The sequence below is a fragment of the Hypomesus nipponensis genome, chromosome 9, assembly GCF_054491055.1.
Source record: "Hypomesus nipponensis isolate SF chromosome 9, ASM5449105v1, whole genome shotgun sequence".
Taxonomy (NCBI): domain Eukaryota; kingdom Metazoa; phylum Chordata; class Actinopteri; order Osmeriformes; family Osmeridae; genus Hypomesus; species Hypomesus nipponensis.
The window spans coordinates 23,867,668-23,889,414 of NC_140369.1; the positions used below are offsets into that span (position 1 = coordinate 23,867,668).

General features: G+C 40.0%; 1 protein-coding gene across 1 annotated transcript in view; it reads left to right on the forward strand.

The window, feature by feature from the left end:
* Positions 1-21,747, forward strand: part of LOC146273580 (serine/threonine-protein kinase 10) — a 52,138-nt gene that overhangs the window by 28,553 nt on the left and 1,838 nt on the right. Inside the window, exons 13-16 of the mRNA XM_084706299.1 lie at positions 8,631-8,755; positions 11,444-11,629; positions 14,970-15,095; positions 15,354-15,467. Of these exons, the coding sequence (XP_084562425.1) occupies positions 8,631-8,755; positions 11,444-11,629; positions 14,970-15,095; positions 15,354-15,467 (551 nt within the window). The remainder of the gene's footprint in view (positions 1-8,630; positions 8,756-11,443; positions 11,630-14,969; positions 15,096-15,353; positions 15,468-21,747) is intronic.

Genomic DNA, 21,747 nt, shown 5'->3' on the forward strand with positions numbered 1-21,747 from the left:
AAGACCAAAAGTACCAAAAGTATCCTAAACAGAAGTATTTGGAATCTAAATTCTGTTCTACATTTTATAAGACAAAAAGATGGTTTACCTGCTTAAAAAAGGCTCCGGAAGGTCATGGGGCCAGCTGCTGCCAAATGGTGAGGGGCTTCACATGTAAGTTCATCTGCAGATCTTCGTCCCTTTGCCAACCATGATCTCACATAATTGTGTCGACTAAACTGCTGTAATGGTGGTCCATTGCATTTCAGGGACACCAGGTTTGACAGTCTGTTTACAGCAAGGGAATTCCTTTTGACTGTTAAAATGTCATTCATGCAACTGAAGGCTCTTTCGCATTCACTGGTAGAGACTGAAATTGTATGGACAGCTTAAGAAGAGGTTTCAGGGCTGCTGGGGTCCGGGATGCCCTCAATTCCTTGTACTCCCGAAATCCCTGGATAATCTCTCTTCTCTTTATTTTAAATGTTTCACATAACCGAAGGACCTCTGCTTCACCATGTATGTCCAGATTTCCCTCTGGCCAAGTATCTGGTTGAAGAACCTTGAAGTCGGACATCAGTTTGCATCCACCTCTGTATGAGTGACTTTCCTGTGTGTTGACATGAGAGGAAGTTGTTGTAGCTGTCCTGGTTCTCATATTTTACGCCATGCTGCGAAAGAACTGTCCTGCATTGATCTTTACAATCCTTTGATTGTCACACAGTGATAAATTCTGGAACGATTTCTCGGTTTCAGCTCAAAGAAAGAGTGTGTGTGGGGCCAGGTGTGAAACCATGAACTCAAACACCCGGATCTCCCGAAACAGCGGCTTGTCTTCTTCAGGCAGTGTTGTGCCTCTCTTTTGCAGCATCCTTGAGAGATCACTCAGTTCTGCTGGGGCATTGTACATAACTCCACACACAAAAGACACAGAAGTGAGAACGTCAAGGAGTCCCTTATATTTTGCTCTCTCTGTTGAATCCCTGGTGACATCATCTGTTTACTGTCACGTCAGGCTAATTACATAACGGAACCACATTAATAAAATAGATTATCCGGATATTCGAAAATAATTTCGGATACTATTCGAATAGTGAAATCAGTTCAAATCTCCATCCCTAGTAGCCACCCCTGCTTTTCTGCCAAGCATCACTGATGCTCCATCACATACAAAGGCCACAAAAAACTCACTCAAAAAGTTGTCATCGAATCCATATTTGTTGAGGCATAACAACAACGTCGCTATGATAGCATTTACTGTGGTCCTTTCCAATTACAGCAGGACCAAAAAAAATGGTCAGGTTCTGCGTCAGAAATAGCTGTCCGTAAACAGACAACCAACAGTTTTCCCACTGATTGTCGTGGACTCGTCAATCAACAAGCACACTTTTCTTTTGTTTACAATGATGTCATCAACCATTTTTTTTCTAATCTCCGTTGCAATATGGTGCACAACTTGGCCCATGTTCAATCCATTAAACTCTTGCAACATTACATCCATTCACATGTCTTTGAATGGACGCCCTTGCGTGCCAATTTTGTATGCAGTTCGGAACACCCGAGACGTAGTTTAATGTTAACTCCCGTGAATAGATTGAACTTTCCTGCTCAGTTTATTGCGGGACGCCATTTTGGCTGCCTCAATGCTTTCGAATCTCTGTGGTCTTTCAATTTTTTGCGCAGTGACTGCAGTTGATTCACTTTGTCTGTACCAAAGGCTTGAATTAAACATTGCCTCCATTCTTTTGACAGCTTCAGTGACCTCTCTGTCTGTGCAGCAAGTGACGGGATGCTGGTACATGTTTTGCAGCCCAGTTTGTTATTTTTAAAAACAAGCCAGCTGTTCGTGGAGCAAAAATACATCACTTGGTCCCTTGACCAACAGTCAGGCTATCCATGTGTTTTGTTACTCACGTTATTGTTGATGTCTGTGTCATTGACTAAGGTAAAGTTAAGGTTGGTAGCTGCAGACTCATTTACGCTAGCTGTTAATATCAAGTTTGAAGCGCATGATTCGTACACAATGTTTCTGGTTGGACTTGGACCTCTGTTGACTCTGGCACACGCGTTCCTTTAGTATCTTTCTGAAGCCCACTCACCAAATGTCCATTCATTCCAGGGTCTGGAACAGTGATGGTTTATTTTTCTGGCCCTTACCTCAGAGTTCTGGCGGTAATTTTGATCAAAGTGTCATTTCATGTTACCACTTTTGACAAGGGCAACCGTCTAATTGCAGATTAAACACGTCGGTTTTGTGCTCCCCACCGGCAACACCGTCTGAAATTTGCGATTTTCTGAATCAACTTTTCTCTTTTAGGTGGGTTTTGTCACATCATGATTTTTGTTAAGAAAAAAACAGGTACCGTTAGCAAATCGATTTGCCTGTGTTGTTGCAAATGACACACACAACCATTGTGAACCTCAGGAGGTTGTGGCCAACGTTGGGGTGAGTGAGTTGTCATGGTGATTACAGTCATTACAGCTCCTGATTGGATCTTTGGATTGGACACAGAATATAGAAACCACATCTAGTAGGAAAACAATGTAGGCTTGCTTGGATCATGACTCAATTAGAATGTTGATTTTAGCTTCGGTCCAAATTGTATTGTGTCTGGGTTCGGATCCAGACAGCGGTCCGCCTATTGAGTACCCCCGGGTATTTTTAAGTGACAAGATTAATTGTTCCAAATCTTTTTTCTTGTGGCATATTAATCCATTCAATGGAGAATCTTCCAAATACATTGTTCCTCTTTACCAGAGGTGGTTCTAGTGATTTGGGGGCCCTAGCCAGAGACTGGTTGAGGCCCCTAAATAATGTATTTCTTTACCTGGCTTCTGAGCCATACCGACAACAATTTGAACATACCTTCTTCCTTTATGGTTGACTGGAAATGCCGGTTCCTAAGACACTTGCATTGCTCCCCCTTGTGACTTTAAAGAACTACATCCCCTCGTACCCCCAAGAACTCTTCTCAGTGAAGTCTGCTACCGCTCACGGTGCCAAAGTGTTCTTCGACTAAGGTAAAAATGTCATATTGTCACCGGATGGCACAAGGTATAATATTCATGTATATAAGAGAATGTACTACTTGCAAACCGAGTGTGATGTAGATGATGTGTGTAATGTCAGCTTTGATATCCAGACATGGCATTAGATAATGGGTCACTGCAATTACGAGGATATCTTGAAGCTGCAAGATGTAACAGAAGGCATGCACATTAAAGGTGCAAAGCGTAGGCCTGATAAAGAATGTACAGTGTGCATAGAGGGAAAGTACATTCAATTGAGAAACAGAGATCCGGCTGATAAGGTAAAGACACCACTTGAACTGGTGAACACAGACCTAGCTGGTCCAGTGAACAATGAGTCCATAGATGGTTTCAGGTACATGCAGTCTTTCACCGATGTGTGTACGGGGGCAGTGTTGGTTTACTTTCTGAAAGCAAAAAGTGATGCATTTCAAGCCACTGAGAAGTACCTGGCAGATGTAGCGCCTTATGGTACTGTAAAATGTATCAGATCAGATAACGGGACCGAGTTCATTAACAGAGAGTTTCAGACACTACTGAGAAAGAACAAAATTGGACACGAGACTTCCTGTCCTTACTCCCCGCACCAGAACGGGACAGCTGAAATGGAAGGGCGCATTCTTTTTGAGATGGCCAGATGTAAGCTTATCGACAGTGACCTACCAAAGAGTCTTTGGCACTATGCCATCCAGGAAGCAGGCTATACCAGAAACCGGTGCTTTAACAAACACACGGGCACCACCCCATATACAGCACTGACAGGTAAAAGGTGCAATCTAGGCAGTATGCATAAATTCGGGTCAGTGTGCTATGCCTATCAGCAAGACAGAGGGAAACTAGATTCTAGGTGTGAGAGAGGACTTTTTGTAGGGCATGACAAGGGCAGTCCTGCCCACCTAGTTTACTACCCCAGTAAAGGTGCAGAAGCACAGACTGGTAAAGTTTATCACGAAGACAACCTGTGAAAACGAGACTCAGACACAGGAACTAGAACTGGACCCCAAGTAGCTTGTGACAAAAGCATAGAGACTCCACAGCCTAATGTACTGAGCACAGAGGACAACCAGACCTTTACCCTGACTAAGTTACCAGAGGGCAGGAAGACAGTGGGAGGAAGGTGGGTATACTCGATCAAGGGTGACATTGACGGACATGACCAGTACAAAGGTAGGTTTGTAGCAAAAGGATACAGTCAGAGAGCAGGGATAGATTATGGGGAGTCATTCTCACCAACAGCCAATCTTACAAGTATACGTGTAGTGATGCAGAAGGCTGCCCAAGACGATTTGAACTTACATCAAACTGATGTGAAAACAGCCTATCTGCACGCCCCCATTGATCGAGATATATACATGGAACAACCTGAAGGTTACGAAAAAGAGGGAGAGAAGTTAGTGTGTAAGCTACAGAAGTCAATTTACGGCCTCAAGCAGTCGGGGTGTAATTGGAACGAGATGCTCCACACATGCCTTGTAGATGACAACTTCACTCAGAACCCAACAGACCACAGCGTCTATACAAAAGAGTCTAAAGAGACAGGGAAGGTAATAGTAGTTGTCTGGGTGGATGATCTTATCATTGCAGCCAGCAACAACGAGAGTCTAGAGAAAGCGAAAAACATGTTTTCTACCAGATTTAAAATGGACTTAGGTAGGTTGAAATATTTTCTGGACATGGACTTCAGCCAGTCTGATGGCTATGTAAAAGTGTCACAAAAGAGGTATGTTGAAAAGATACTGGAACGTTTCGACATGCAGGAGTGTAGAATCAGAGAAACACCATGTGACCCAAAGTTAGACTACTCTGAAGATGCGCCTAAAATATCTGATGTGAAGAAGTACAGGGAGGCTGTCGGCAGTCTCATTTACCTAACAACCTGTACACGTCCTGACCTATGTTTCGTGGTGAGCAAGTTATCACAGCAGCTACAGAGGAACATTGGGTTACCGTGAAACATGTTTTGCGTTATCTCAGGGGTACTGCCGACAAACAACTCTGTTTCAGGAAGAGCAGAGAGAGTCTAGGCCTACAGGCGTATAGTGATGCAGACTGGGCTGCGGACGCTAGCGACAGATGCAGTACCACGGGGTATTGTGTGAGTATGGGTAAAGACAGCTCCTTAGTCTCTTGGAAAGCCAAGAAGCAATCCACAGTAGCATTAACCACATGCAAAGCCGAGTACATGGCTCTAGCTCTGACAATACAGGAGTGTATTTATTTGGAGCAACTACTGGGAGGTATAGATACCTATGTGTATAAGAAAACTGTTGTTTATGAGGATAACCAGGGGACAATTGCACTGGTTAAGAACCCTGTGTGTAGACAAAGATGTAAGCATGTGGACATTAAGTATCACTTCATTAGGTCTACCATAAGGGAAGACAAGATGTCACTTGTTTACTGTCCCACAGACGACATGGTCGCGGATGTTATGACAAAACCCGCCTCCAGACTTAAGCTGAGGAAATTTGCAGGAGTCATGTTTGGTTTGTAAAATGTTGACATTTGACACTACCATTTTTGTTTGTTTTGTTCATTTTATTATGGAAAAGTTGTACAGTATACATGTCATTCATAAGTGGGAGTGTTGAGAGTGGATAAGTGTATGAATGTATGTATATAATTATATCTGTCCAGGAGGAGGCACTGTTGTGCCTCATCTTATAAAGGGGGATGTTCACCCTCTCTCTCTACACTTGTTACCTGACTCTCACAGAGAGAAGCATGTTGTACTTTCAATAAATAATGTCACGCATTGATGGCTAAAGAGACAAACGTCTAAATGTCCGTTCATTCCTCTGAATCATTATTCCGCTGTGCAGGTAGGCAGAGGGTAAAAGCCTAACTGTCAACAACTCGGATGAAGGAAAATACTTTTGTTTTCATTTGAACATACAAACACTGAGCAACTGTTATGCTTCGTTTGTTTGCAAGCTATGATGTCCCTCGAGGAAAAAAACGATATTGCACTCTTACGGTCATAGGTCAGTATCTCATGGGTGGGCCAGATTCTCTTGGCGGGAAAAGCAGAGAAAGGGGAGGTAACCTTCCTCCTTATGATGACATAAGGAGAGGATTTTCAAAACCGAGCGTTTGAGTTTCCATTTTCTCAAAGGCGGAGAAGAATACCCAGGCCTTGGTTTACACCTATCAAACTTTCTAGCCACTGGGGGAACAAAGGCTAGGGGATCTCATATTCATGTACACATACACATAACCTCCTAAAGTGAAATGTTCATGTCATGGGACCTTTAAATAATTTTGGCGTTATATCGATCGTATTTTGGCTTGGATCAAATCTTGAAAATGGGTTGTTCAAAATAAAATAAAAAAGAGAAATTGGATAGATCACGTAATCCAGTCTTGGGTTTGATCTGGAACAAACCTTCAATATGTGTTGTTCAAAACTTTTTAGTAAGATTGGGATACCTTTGATCTAAAAAATCAAGGTCATTCTGATCCCAGGAAAAGGATGGATTTAAGGTAGATTGCAGGAACAAAATGTAATAAAACTTGAAATTGGTCAAATAAAATTGTATTTGTATTATGTCATTGGGGTGTGTTTTAAAACATAGCCTACTAATACTTAACATTTTAGTAACACATGTGACCTTCTTTCATCTTTAGTTACCAAACAATATGTACATAACACTAAAACTTAACTTTAAGTTAAACATGACATCACAGGATTCGTCAGTACCCAGCGGTAGCATCTCTTCCTGCAATCTAGTTTGCAATATTTTTTTTAAGCTCACCTTCAGACACTTTCTGCACTGGCGATATAAAATCAAGTTTTGCCTGCTTAATAGGAGTTGCTGAGGTGTTGTCTGTCGAAGTCAAAGTAAATTCCTTGTCAGTGCAAACTTTCATGGCGATTAAAACCCTTTCTGACTCTGATGAACATGTATCACTCAAATGTTCGTCGATGCTGCCTTGTGAAGTGCTTCAGTAAGTTACTTGTGCTAGCCGCAGCCTTATATCGTTTTTCTCCCCAGGACATAGCTTGAACTTGACATTAATGTTCTTGTCAACCTGTGACAAAAAGGTAAAGTACTTGGAATATTTCCATTTGGTAAAACAACTAGAGCTACTTGCTTCCACTTCAAACCGCTAGAGCCCGCGCTTATGCAACAAAAACTCGCGTCTCCCGTGCAACAGGAGCAGTCTCACAAGCCCTACTTACCCGGCGTCATGGAACCGACCAACTCAATAGTTATTTAGCATTTGTGTTGCTACCTGCATACCTAAAGCTGGCAGCTGTGCTCCGTTTTGCTCCTAGATTCAGACCTTTCCCCGGTAACCACTAGACGTCTGCTGTGTGGGAATCGCAGGAGCTAAAAATACAGGGTGCTGATATTCACAGCCTGGAAACATACCCATTTGCAACCGACGCAAGCACACCCCACAATTTCCCCAGAAATTGTACCCTCTCGTTTATATACATTTATTTATATATGAGAGCAGAAGTACAGATTCTTCTGGCAGAGGACCAAATCACTCTTTCCGAACTTCAACAAACCAAAACCTGACTTGAGATCCGCCTCCTAAAGGGAGAGTTTCAAAAAGTTTGTCTCTCTTCAACCGAAGACTAACTTTTATAAAAATTATTTAATTTAGTTAACTATTAGACATTTAGTCTTGATTTTGAAATATGTTCAAAATAATCACATTATATTTGTGAATAATGTATATTTGTTTGTTTTCAATTGTTTGTGGGTCAGATGATGGCTCTGACTGTTAGGATTGTTTTATTTTGACTGTTTCTATCTTTACAAATCAAAACACTTAAAAGTGACCCCGTGCTGGCTATTGAACCTGTTCTTTACTTGGCTAGCCTACTACATTGGCCTACATTGTTATATGTAGCCCCATTTACAACACTGGGAATCCGAATTTGGTAATCTTGAAAAGTTTGTATCTGGATCAGGGTGATCCAATGTTGCTTTGAAAAAAAACAGTGCTAATGTAAAATGGATCACCTGATCCTGGATGGCAAAACATGGGATTTCAAAATCCAGATAATTCTGATCCAGATTCTACTTTTTGAATAACTGGCTCCTGGTCTATTCAACCTTTCAGAATTTATGGCTGCATCCAGGATCCAAGTTCATTCTATTCAGTGTTTTAGTGAAAACAAACTTTTTTCTCAAAGAAATTAAAATAAAGAGGATACCCTTTCATTTAGCAAAACATGGTTTCTTAGTGCATCATTTCCATCTCTGATAATTTGTATGTAGGTGGTCGGTCAAGCCTGTTTCATGACTTGTGCCATCTGGTGGTTTTGAGGTCCATTTGAAATTAATTCAGACAGGCAAAGAGACATTTCAAATAATTCCCTGTGTTAGATTTTGCTGCCGTACCAGGAAGAACCTACAGTTGGCGTGGTCATGGGGGAGTAAAAAAAATCATAATTAACTCAAATGAAGTGACGAACAGATTGAAATCTTTACTTAAATTACATTAATGCTAATGCATTGGATATATGCTGGGTATGTTTACAAGTATTGTTCCTTTAATTCAAGACTACATAATTGTTACAAAATATGTAGACATTGTTTATTCTTGTACTCATATATATATATATATATATATATATATAATTTGATTTTTTTTCACTTCAGCGAGAGAATCTGTGGTTTGGGAGATGGAGCAGCGTCATCTCCAAGAGAAGTATCACCTGTTTAAACAGCAGGTTAAAGAGCAGTTTTCTCTTCAAAGACAGCAGCTCATCAAAAGGCACAAAAAAGTGAGTCACACAATTTGACACAAACCTTTAAAACACAAGCACACACACATTTTGTTATTAATATTGTTGGATATTACTGTACCTGAAATTGTTCATCTGAACATACTGTATGCAGAATATTTATGTGTATTCTCATATCTCTGCAGTGGCCTATACAAATTAAGTAAAAATATCAACTGAACATTTCTTGACAAAGATTTAACTTAAGCAGTGTGCAAACTGAAGTTTTTAATAGTCCTTTGTGACTCGTCAGACTGTACATACATATACATTTAGTCATTTAGCAGACGCTCTTATCCAGAGTAACTTATAGTAAGTACAGGGACATTTCCCCTGAGGCAAGTAGGGTGAAGTGCCTTTCCCAAGGACAAAATGCCATTTGGCACAGCCGGGAATCAAACCAGCGACCTTCTGATTACTAGCCCGATTCCCTAACCACTTAGCCACCTGACTCCACATACATGACCCCTGCAAGGGGTAGGCGGATCGATCCTGTGGTATCGATACTGACGTTGATGTTGTATCAAAAGGATCGATTCTCACATAATAATATTGATACAATGATGTTTGATTCAGTGATTTAATTTATTTAGCATGAAATGTAATGTTTAAAATAAGTTTTGAGGCTAATAATCACCAAACACGTTGCTCCTCTTCCCGGCTTAATTTTGAGGTTGTCCTGCCATCATGCGCAAGCAAGTGCAAGCCAATTAGCAGAGTAGACACTTTGGGCTGTACATGAGTGAGAGATGTCATGATGGCAGAAAGAAAGAAAGAAAGAAAGAGGAGCATTATGCGGCATTATTTTACGGCGGTAAAAAAACTTGCAAGCTGCGATGTGCGTCGAAAGACTATTCTTTACTGTGGCAACACCACCAACTCATACAAACACATTAAAACACACGAAAAGGAGAACAGAACATAACCACGCCCTCTCGCTTGCATGTATGATTGGAAATGTATACAGCACAGAAATAAATGTGGTGTTCGGAAATATGTGACATTAGAAAATAAATGTCTCAAAAAATGAATTAATGTGGCATTACGAAATAAAAGTCCAATGAAATAAATAAATATTGTCTTTACAAAAACACAATTTTGAAATAAGTACTTGCATTTATTTATTGATGTAGGTAAATGGATTCAGCTATATAATAATATGATGCTATGATTTTATATTTATTGCCATCTTTTTATAATTTCAGGGTTTATTTCATAGCCATATTTATTTATTTATCTACCTATCTATTCATTTATTTAAAATTGACTGACACGGCAATACACCAGGGCCAGAAAATGCAAAGCTCCCTCATGAAGTTGCATCGCTTTACCTCTCATCTTAGGGCCTCATGTACGTACATTCGCAAACGTAGCGTTATAAGCACCATGGCCAACCCACAGATTGCACACGCTGTGATACTTAAGTTTACATCGTATTTACGAAACCTGCAGGTCACCGGGTAAACAGCGCCTCATTTCGCCGTCTATACCGTACATTGCGAGCATTTAAACGCGCAATTGGGCCTCCTTCCTTCTTTCTATCATGGATCAGCCACCAAAGTCAAAACAGCGATGACTGTTTGAAATGATCCTGATGCCAATATTTGTAATGTAGCGAGGAGTTAAACAACTGCTGGAATGGAATAGGAACCCTGAGTCGGCGATTTGATGTAATCTATGATTTCTTCCAGTAACTGTACTATTGCATGGCTGCTTAATCTGTAACGCGTAGCGTAATGATTTTGTGTCAACTCAAAAAGTGTGATTCTTGTGGCAAAAATAATTTGGCCTATGTCTTCATCTTGGTCGGGTTACGGCTGCCATTTCACCAGAAGGTCGGCTTCCATTTCATATGCGCATCCTGGTTTAAGGCGGATCGTTTCACCGCAAAATAGAAGCACGCTTTCACGGGCGGTTTCTGTACATTCCACGGAATACATAATTAGGCGCACTTTACGCATCTCCCCCCATCTCTTTATGGGAACTCCCACTTTCCCCTTAACCATCCGATGAAGGCATATGCATGACTCGGAAAAGTGCAATTTGACATTTTCAATTTCTGCAACAGGCAGTCTGCGCTTTTCTCTCAGTGCAGCATGACAAATACGCCTGAAGTGGGCGCAAAAGCGTTATTACATGAGGCCCTGAGTGTTAGCATGGGTCGCTCACGTCTCAGATCAAATAAGACGACTTAACAGCCCAAACTATCTTAATTTATAGTAGTATATATAACAAATGATCCCACTGATGGTTTCACCAACAGCATTTTGTTATTTCCATTAGGATGATATTTAAGTTTGTTTTAGGACAATAAATCTCATTAATTTGTTAAATTAATAATTGTATTCAATTGTTTCAATATGATAAGGTAACGAAAGGTATTCTTGGTCAAGTTAGTTTACCTTGTTTCTATGCAACGGTTGTGTAGTATATGGAACCATAATGTTGATAAGGGGGAGGAACAGGTGCAGATCGTTGTGGCTGAAGCGGAAACAGGTGGAAGTAGGACAGAAAGCCCTTTTACCTATCCAACTGACAGGGGTCATTATGCAACAAATGTGGATGGAAACTAGTTTTTTTTTAAATATGATTTGAGATAAGAATTTTATGACATAAATGGGAAACATTATCATTGTCATTATTTCTTTTTTTTCCTCAAACGTTCCCCTCGTCTCCTCCCCTTTGTAGGATACAGAGCGGACATGCCAATTTCACAGTATTCTGCTAGATGAGTTACAGTCTGAGCATGCACAGAAGAAAGGTGAGCTCCAACGAGCACACCGCATAGAGACCAAGGCCAAGCTCTCCCTCTTCAAGGAGGAGCTGAAAACACTGGGGTGGAGTGGTCCTGAGCAAAGACAGCGCCTAGCACTGGTGAGTGTATGAACCTCTCATATGTAGGAAAATCTTTTATTTGAACAGTATCTCATAGTTCTGTCAGCTGTTTGACAAAAGAGTGTACTGTTGGCTAGGAGACACCTGTTGGAGGATTGAGCCCTGGGGGGACTCAGTCTTTCTACGAGTCTTTGGATCATTCTCACGTGACCTGCATAGCCTCTGTATCTAGAGGAAACAAACGATTCGTTCATTTCCCGACTCGGTCTTTCTACGAGTCTTTGGATCCTTTTTTCGCGTGACCCCAATTGTATTTTTTAGTAGAGGAAACAGTTTCCTCATTCCCTTTTGTGTGGCCGCTGTTTTAGTAATACGTGAATGATTTTCGCTCACAAGTCATCATACTGACTGGTTTTGTTATTTTCACTTTGTCATTTACACTTACAGTTTAGTGCAGTGTAATTGTTTGCCGTGATAATTAAATGCTAGTGTGATATTACATGACCAAATCACACAAACTGTCATGATACATTATTTTATTAATTTATTTTGAAATAGTATCTGCTGGTGCACATGCACTAATCTACATGAGAATATGATGTGTTTGCAGTGGACGTATAGCCCCCCCCCCTGAAATGAACGAATTACTCGAATAACGATTCGTTCATTTTACTGAACGAGTATCAAAGAACCGAATCAGTAAAATGAACTGAAATTCCCATCACACGTGTCCACAAACAGTACTGTCTTTGAGAGATGTTTGTAGATCCAATAAATGTCTGTTTTGGATAAATCCTTAGTTTAATCCAAAGTTTTCTGGAGTAGGGAGAGCTTGAGAAAGGACCATTTGGCTGGCTCTTCCCCCCCGTATCACCCCCTTTGAGGTTCATACAATCAGTCGTCCTGGGGGGTATTCCAGGTAGCGGGTTTAATAGCGGGTTTAATGAAAACTTTGAGTTGTTTAACCCTGAAAAGAGGCTTACTCCAAGGTTTCCATTCCAGAAAGAGAGGTAACGAAACCTTTTGGTAAGTTTCCATGGTAACTTAGTCCGTGAAACTAACCTGCTCGCTAGCAGGTTTTCCATGCCAAACTGTGCGTTTCAACCTATCCCCTCCCACTTTCTGAGCTTGCAGAATTGCCAGACATGGGATATCCTTTCCTGGTTCAGCCGAGCGATTTCAAACAAAATTTAATTCGCTTAGTTATATGCTGGGAGACTATTTTTAAGACTGTGATTTGATGTGCTTTAATTCCCTGACGAATACCTAGGTTAACGTTACTGTTTCCTGTCACAATCTGTAATTTGTTTTAGCAACATTCTAAGCCCTTGGGCCATCGCTAATGTTACACTCAGAATGACCAAATGCTTTTTGGCACTGAAATAAAGACATATAATGGAAATTGTATTTGGTCTTTTTCATTGCCTACTAATAGAAATCTAATGAGTATTTTTAATGGCTATTGTTCCAACTTCCTACAATTTACGTGATTCACCATGTACCTTCCTGTAACTGGTGTTTCAGCAAATCTATTTCAAGATTGTAGGGGGTCAATATTGGCCAAACAACTGAAACTAATTCCCCTATGTTTTTTTGACTGAACAGTGTATTAACATTAAACAAATAATGCCAATACCAATGGAATTACAGTTATTTGACCCTATAGGTTAAATCAGAGAAAGAGTGGTAAAATTAAGGTGAAATAATATAATCATTTAATCATATTGCAAATTAATGAAATCAATGAAGGTTAACTCTTCCTACTCTACCAGATTATTGTAAAGTATTGTAAAAAAAAAAATATTGTAAAATTGAGATAGAAAGCAAGAGGTGAGGAAGAAGGAGTAGGACAAGCCAGAGCTGATGAGAAGGTCTCAGGAGATCAAGAATCCACAGATCAATGCTTCACAATTCCTTTTATACCCAAGAACAACTACAATCACATCACAATCTTGACCCTTACTTATCTACATGACAGCAATGCTACAGTAAGTTACACAACGTGTGAGATGTGTGAGAGCCATCAAGTTGAGACTCCATCCAGTAACTCCATATTTTACCATATGAGAGGTGGGGGCAGGTTGATAGCCTTACAAGATCAGCCTTTATTATTCTGCCCTAACTACACCATCTCTTGGCTCATAATAGAAATTCAGAAAATTTCAATTGCAATTAATATTCATATAGGTTATTATTCCTACTATTAACCTATGGCCATGCATCCTCCTGTAACTGGTGTTCCAGTAAATCTTGATTAGCCTTTATTCTTCCACCCTAAATAGGCCTACACCATCTCTTGGTCGTTTTTGACACTTCATTCATGAGATGCAGTTTGTACAACTCATTTACTTGTAACTGGGAATACAAGAGATTGCATTAAATTTCACAGTTCCACATGTATAATTCACTTGCCATTAAATGAACATCTCACTATATACAGCATCCATGCTCTGTTGTCAGAATGTGCAAATCGTTGTTATATTCATTATTCTCATAATGTCAGTGTAACTGACAATTCCACACAAGCTTGTAAATAAATGTACATGGAGAGAGAACTACCAGTAGCTACCATACATCATTCTCTGCATCCATTTCTGCGGCAGCAGTCATTAATGTCTCTTCGTCATCTTAATCATCATCCTTAGATGAAAAGCATTCTGTTGGGGGAAACTGCTACTACAAGTTGAAATAGGCACCAATTGATATTTAGACTTCATGTCGAATATGATTAAAACCATGGTGACCTCGAGGCTACAGTCACAAGCGTATAGCCTAAGCCTAGCCAAAATATGCAATACCTGTTCAAAGTATGTTTTTATATTTAATAAAACATTGAACATGCTATTTTATTAAGTCTGCCACCTTTTCTAATATTAATGGACAGTGGGGTTAAATGTTCAATGTATGGACTGGCTATTGCCTTCAACTGTATGCATTGACTCGGCAGCAATTGTCTCCAACGCCACTTGTATACGCTGTTACAGCCGTGTTGCTTTTTTTCCGGAATATGTGCTCAACCATGAACACAAAATAAAACTTGTATCTGAAGTTTAGTGTAGGACGACGTTTTTTGTCGCCGGGTGCCATGCTGGATCCTAGTATGGGAGCTCCATTGATGTTGGCTTGTAATAGTTCTCATGCCCGTGCTTTGCCCAGTTTTCCATTTTAGAGTAACTCAACTCAGAGTTGAGGGTTAATCTCAGAGTTTGTTAAACTCGCTACCTGGAATATCCCCCGGGTCCTCTACTCTGTGGTTAATGAAACACAACTTATTACTTCCTCTTAATACACCCAATACATTAGTTCATTCACAGACAACAACGTCATCATCCAACCCAACACTCATAATACCTGTAAATAATGACATCTCTCTTTTCAGTTTGTTGCAGAGGAGGAGGTCAGACAAAAACAGATGAAGCAGAGTTTAGAGGAGGTCCAAGAGAGTCAGTTTTTAGATCTCCGGCAGCAGTGTGAAGCCAACATGGCAGAACTCCAACAACTACAGGTACAAGATGAATAATGCAACTGAACTAAAACCATAAATGCAATTAAGTTTAGAAAAGCATGTTACATTGTGGTACATTGTGTTAACGTTAATCATTGGCAGGTTTAATGTGAAACAGGTGATCAGACTAATTTGTGATCAGACTCATTTACGGCATTTGAGTTTGTGAGAAATAATATCTATTCCTTGCCGGTGTTTTGGGTGTGTTATTTTATTGCGCACATATGCTTGTCTAAATGGGTGCATGTGTGTGTGCAGAAAGATAAATTGCAGTTGCTGGTGGACATGGAAAAGAAGAAAATCCGTGCTCTAGATGATGAACACAAACTGGAACACAATGAGTGGAAAGACAAACTGTCTTTCAGGAAAGAGGTATGAGACCAAGGGAGGTTATAAAGGGAATGAAAAGAAAGGTCACGCAAATTAATAATAAGTTATCTAGGAGGACATCAGTAACAAAGTATCTAAATTAAGCCTCGATCCTGTCAGTGTTTAATTGTTGTGCTAAAACTACCCTTAACTAACACCCATTCATTATCTATTGATTAACACTACAACTCAGATTCCCTACCACACAATCTGATGACGTTTTCCAAGTTTTGCTTCCTGTGTTTAATATGTCTGTTCTAAATGTATACCTTCTAATAATCATGACCATTGATCAGTTAAATCAACATTGCTTTATAATGAGTTTTATTTAGTATTACATCTCCTTTCTGGCAAGTGGAGCAGTTGTATAGTTACAAAGAGGTGTTTGTTATGGCAAGAATTGTGAACTTTGGTGATACTAGCCATATAATTTGTTGTTCTGAAGTACATTTAAGTATGGAAGCGTATTGCATTCACCATAGATTTTTTTTTGACACCTTATCACGTAATATTGAGAAAAATATCTCATAATTACGAAATTAATGCACTTTCACAACAACAGAAAACAGCTCTCTTGTGTGAAGCTTTCAGGCTAGCTAATGCCATGGAAGCAAATAAGCCTACGTCTCACCTGTTTAGTTTAATCCATTATTATTTTGGTTTGAGACATTGGGAGATGCTAATGTCTTTAAGCACAATAGATGGGATTGTCATCTCAGAGACGCAGAGTTTAATTACTGCACTTTGAATTCACCTCTTAGATAGAACAAAAAACAACTTGTGAATGCATTGTTTCGAAATACTGATCAGTATCGTGGAAGACTCAACAGGGTTTTCCATAATAACAAGGGACTCTTATCTACATAAATATGCTTATTTATATGTTACATTAAGGCATCGGTTTTCAAACTTTTTTTGTCAGGCCTCCCTTTGGTATTTTTTCTTTTTCCCCAGGTCTCCCCTATACCCATTTCCACCTATTTGGTCAAGTTTATTGCATTATTGGGTTGGGGTTGAATTGGTAATTTCTACCTACAAATAATAAGAAACAGATGCAGATATGGTAAAAATAAGTTTAAATTTTAAAAGATTCATGACATCAGGATATTTAATGAACAGCACTAGCCAATGGCTGTTAAGATTTAGTCAGGCGGCAAGTTAAAACTAGAGAGCATACAATTTCTGGGGAAATTGTGAGGGTGTGCTTGTGGCTGCCCCAGCTTTCCATACACTCCTGGTGTTTACATATTTCAAAAAGCATTTAAGTGTATGACTACAGTTCTGACCATTGTGTTCCCTTGATAATAAGTTTGTAAAAATGACATGCATCACTCAGATGGAGGAGAGGTGATACTGGTTGGTTGGAAGAGAAGGAGGCCAAATGTAGCTCATGAAGATGCAGCGCTAGATAACTTATTAAATTGTAATCAGATATAAACAACTTGTTGGTTGCCCTATTATGTCCTATTATCCTCCTATCATCGCCCTATTATGTAATTTGAACACCCTGAACGGCATCATTTGAGTAATGAGGGCAAGCGTAGGCTTATTGATTACTTAAAAAACGTTAAGTTTCATTATGCATCATAGAGGAGCCTAGTTAGAGAAGGATTTAGCAGTTTAATATTAGAAGCCTATTTTATTAATAATTTTCAGAGTAACCTCAAACCTTTCTTTTGTTTCTTTGACCTTACATTTTCTTTGAGGGCTTAGTGGTCTCGGTTTAACATCATTATTTATAGCGACATAATTACCGGACACTGTTAGCTCGCAATGTAGACAAAGAATGCCCCTGCAACAAAGTTGTAACTTGGTAACAAGTAGCCAGCTAGAAACCGAGCAGAAGTTTGTAGCCATATAAAGGCCTATAAATATAGGCTACTTGATTTGGCTGCAAGATTCGCTGATTTTGAGTGTCCAAGATATGATGGATTCTGATCTGGATCAACAGTCTAGCCATGTAGCTAAGGCTTGTCCGGGAAGAGTATTTTAAGCATTTTTTTTTAACGGCAAGTCTGGAAGATCAATTTAGGCTAGTGCTACTTGCCCCGATGCACTGGACAAGTTATTAAAACTCAAACAAAATAAAATGCAATGTTAGGCCTACTTCACGTTATGTGCCACTCGTTACGTCTATCGATTTTATTTGAGCGAATTCTGCATCAGTAAAACCACCAACCCAAGATCTCTACAGACCAGCTAATTTCCTGCTCAACACTTCAACGGGGGCTTATTACTTGAAAGATTAATTAGGCTATTTACGGTCGTCTCAGTTACACCATGAGGGGTGGGAAATACTGTGATTTGCTTAAGAAGGCAAATGGCTAGTAAAACATAACATTTCATAATAATTTCAATAAATCAAGCAGCGCAGCAAGACCCAGTAAAATGTATATCCTACAGCTAAGCAAGGCTGAAGCAGGCTGACATTAATTATTTTCATGAACAGACAAAGTTTTGACATTGACAAAGTTTAGGCTGTGGCAATGAAGTTCAGGTTAGTAGTCAGATACTTTCACCTATTGAAAAACTTTTGAGTAAGGGGAAAGCCAAACATGTTCCGTCGCCGTTTGACTTTCTAAACATCTCTAAAGAGATGTTTTTGTTAGCTACTCATTAGTGTCTCGGGTAGGCTACAGCGTTGCAGTGAGCCGCCACACTGATTTGAAACCACAGGTAATGGTCATTTCACCAACAAATCGTTTATTAATGTCAAAATAAATCCTACAACAAAAACGTATTTGTGAGGAATGTTTATTTTAACGATTGAAAACAGATGCATCATGACCACTGTAGTATGTGTTGCCCAAGCAACAGAGGCTTATGTCATGATGCTAATGCTTCAGTGAAATAGTAGACTACCGTTTCCGAAAGTAGATGTGGGCCTACTTACTTAATAATAAATAAATAATATATATGTGAGATAACAATGGTTTGTGCTCGCCGAAGGCAAGCACACCCCAATAAAACATTTCAGGGCTCAACATTTAAAAAAAATTTTTTTAGTTTGAAACTTACTGGCCCCAAGACCATTTTTACTGGCCCCCCTTCAAAAGTTCTAATTTATCATTGTTACAAAAAAAACAGGCTCTGTTAACATTGTTTAACCGTCCATTTATTAAACACCATTTGTTTATATCCATCCTGGATGTACAAGAACAAAATGTAAATCACATTTCTAATGGAATTTTTTTTATAATTAATAATCAGAAAAACAATTTACTTATATATCCTCAAACATGACGTGCTCTCTCCCCTGCTGACAGCCATCTCTGCACTACTCTGTCTGGCTAAAACTGTGCAACCTCTGGTCCCTCAATGCTAACATACAAGAGCTTCCACAGCATTTCTACTGAAAGGCTGCTTCTCCAATCAGTTTTGATTCTCTTCATCGCGCTGAATCCTCGTTCACATGCAGCTGTTGACATAGGGAGCACCAGGACGAGTTCAACTACCATCAGTAGATTGGGGAAGGTCTCCAGTCTGTCTGGGTCAGCCATGAAGTCTGTCCAAGCAGTGCTGTGTTGGGCCTGGGGCAGTTGTTTGATTAGAACCTTTGCATTGGGCCACTCCTGGTTACGGTGGCCCTGAAGTGCAAATCACACCCCCTAATATGAGTACATCCCCCAAAGGAAAACACTCCCCCCGAATACGAGTCAACTTCCCCCAAATCGGATGACTTGTTCACCTCCCCCCCAATACAAAAACACGCTCCCCCAAATGGAAAACGACATTACATTAACTCTGAACGGAAAGGGTAGGTACTACACTTTAGCGCTGATTGGATGCTAGTAGGCTAAGAAATTGATCGACAGAAGTAAAAAATGCAATAGCCTGACAGAGTTACGTGCACTAGGACATTAATTTGGGTATCGAAGCATAGGCTACGTATGCAAAAGCATACATTGAGTGTTAAACATAGCCAAACAACTAGTCCACGTAACTCTGTCATTATCATGAACTTGATCGTTTTGGTTGGAAGGAAAGAGGAAACATTAATGTTTACAATTCAGAGTCATGACACTACTCTTTATTTTAATCAGGGTCATTCCTATGAAATAATCTCAGATATGCTGTTAACGTTTCACAATATAAGTAGCCTATGCGTACGCTAAAAACGCAGTTGAAGGCAGGACTTTTCAGAAGAACAAACTAATAGTCCACTACAGAAGAACAAAATGCCACAATGACACGTTACTCTGTTTCGTGGTAAATTATTGGTAAGATTTTTACATTTAACACGAAATACTTTTGCCTAAGTAGCCTACTATTTGCTATATTCTTTGATAGCCAAACAAATGTTCTGGTGCACGTAACTCTGCCAGGCTATTGCATTTTGTACTTCTGTCGATCAATTTCATATTTCTTGTTAGTTAGCCTACTGCATCCAATCAGCGCTAAAGTGTAGTACCTACCCTTTCCGTTCAGAGTTAATGTAATGTCGTTTTCCATTTGGGGGAGCGTGTTTTTGTATTGGTGGGAGGTAAACAAGTAATCCGATTTGGGGGGAGTTGACTCGTATTCGGGGGGAGTGTTTTCATTTGGGGGATGTACTCATATTAGGGGGTGGGATTTGCACTTCAGGGCCACCGTACCTGGTACCGTGCCTGATGTCTATCGCAGCCCACAACATCCAAGATACTGGCAAAGTGGTCTGTCAAGACCCGGAGATGTTCTAATCTACACCATAGCTGGCCAGCTCAGCCTCGTCTCTTGGCCATTCTCTGGGATCCAGCAACTTTGCAGCCGCTTGAAGGATCTTGTGTGTCTCTAGGTCCTTGAATCTGGTCGTGAGCCTCTCTATCACAGACTCCAAGAGTTGACTTTTCACTCTAACAAAATAACATATTATTAAAAATAATCATGCAGGGACAATGGGCAATTGAGAATGTGATATTAAGGCCTTTATTAACAGCAGCGTTATGTAAATGAATTTAAAAACATTCTCATCATTTCTGTTTTCTTTTGCTACCTGTCAAATCTGTCCCTGCTCTCACTGCTAAACTTCTAGCATGGCTGGTCAGGGATTGTCTCCTTTGATGCCATCTTCTGATCTTCACTTTTGGGTTGGGTTAGTAGCGCACCTGATCGGGCCAGTGAGTTATTAGTTTTACTGGCCCAACGTTACTTTTTACTGGGCCATCGTTATTGTAGAGCCCTGCATTTAAAAAGCAGTATTGCAAAAAGTAAATTGTACAAGTCAAACTCAAAACAAAACGTAAGCTAGGTAACACTGCTCATTGATAGCCAAACTCTATGACTCTAGGAACATGTATGCAAGACCTCATAGGGAACAGAATGAAGTGATGGGTGAACATACCGTAACTGATGGCAGGGAAACTAAATACAGGTGGGCATGCAGGTGTGTGAGTAAAGAACATGACTAACTTAACCTCAAGTGAATGTGACTTGGAGGCGTGTAGATGGAAGAGACAGGAGTGGCTGTTACACATGTCAATGGCATTGATGTGCCTGGTGCTCCTGGCAAATCTTCTGAAATCTTGGCATTTGTTTTGAGATTGCAACTCTCAGCTCATTCTCAATGTTCAGACAATTTCGACATTTGCTTTTAATGCAGGCCACAGCAGAAAAGCCTACCTCACAGAGATATGATGTGGCTAAAGGCAGAAGTACTGCCACTGCTCTCTGGCCAACCAGGGGAAACTCTTCCTCAACGGCAATCCAGAACCCAGACAAGGTCCTAGTTGTGAACTACAGCCTCAGAGTAGTTGGATGTTAGCTTTATGTACTGCTCCTCCTTTTCAGTGGTGAATGTGACAGGTGGAGGTGCGATGAAGGGGTTTCTGATCCAGTCATACTTAGTGGCCTCTTTTAGGGAGAAGTACTTTTGAAAATGTGCTTTCAAGGTTGAGAGGTGGTCTCTCAAACACAAGCATTGTGTTTGAAAGTTGATTGGCTTCAATTAATGACTTGAGGTTCTCAAATGCATCTATGTTCCCCTGCTCAAGTCTTCTTCCCCATGTATTAGCGATGGGCATTCCGGCTCTTTTTCGTGAGCCGGCTCGTTTGGCTCGGCTCACTGAAAAGAACCGGCTCTTTTGGCTCCCGAACGGCTCTTTAAAAAATACATGTTTTAACTATGAATTTGACTATGATAGGTGTGAAAACAATTTGAATTAAATTATTAAATGAAATCATACTCTACCTTAACCACAATGTCTTTAAAAATGCATTGATTTGTTATGAAAAAGAATACTATTAAACAATTAAAGTGTAACTTTTTAATGTATAGAAACAACATACAAAACAAATACAATCTGAC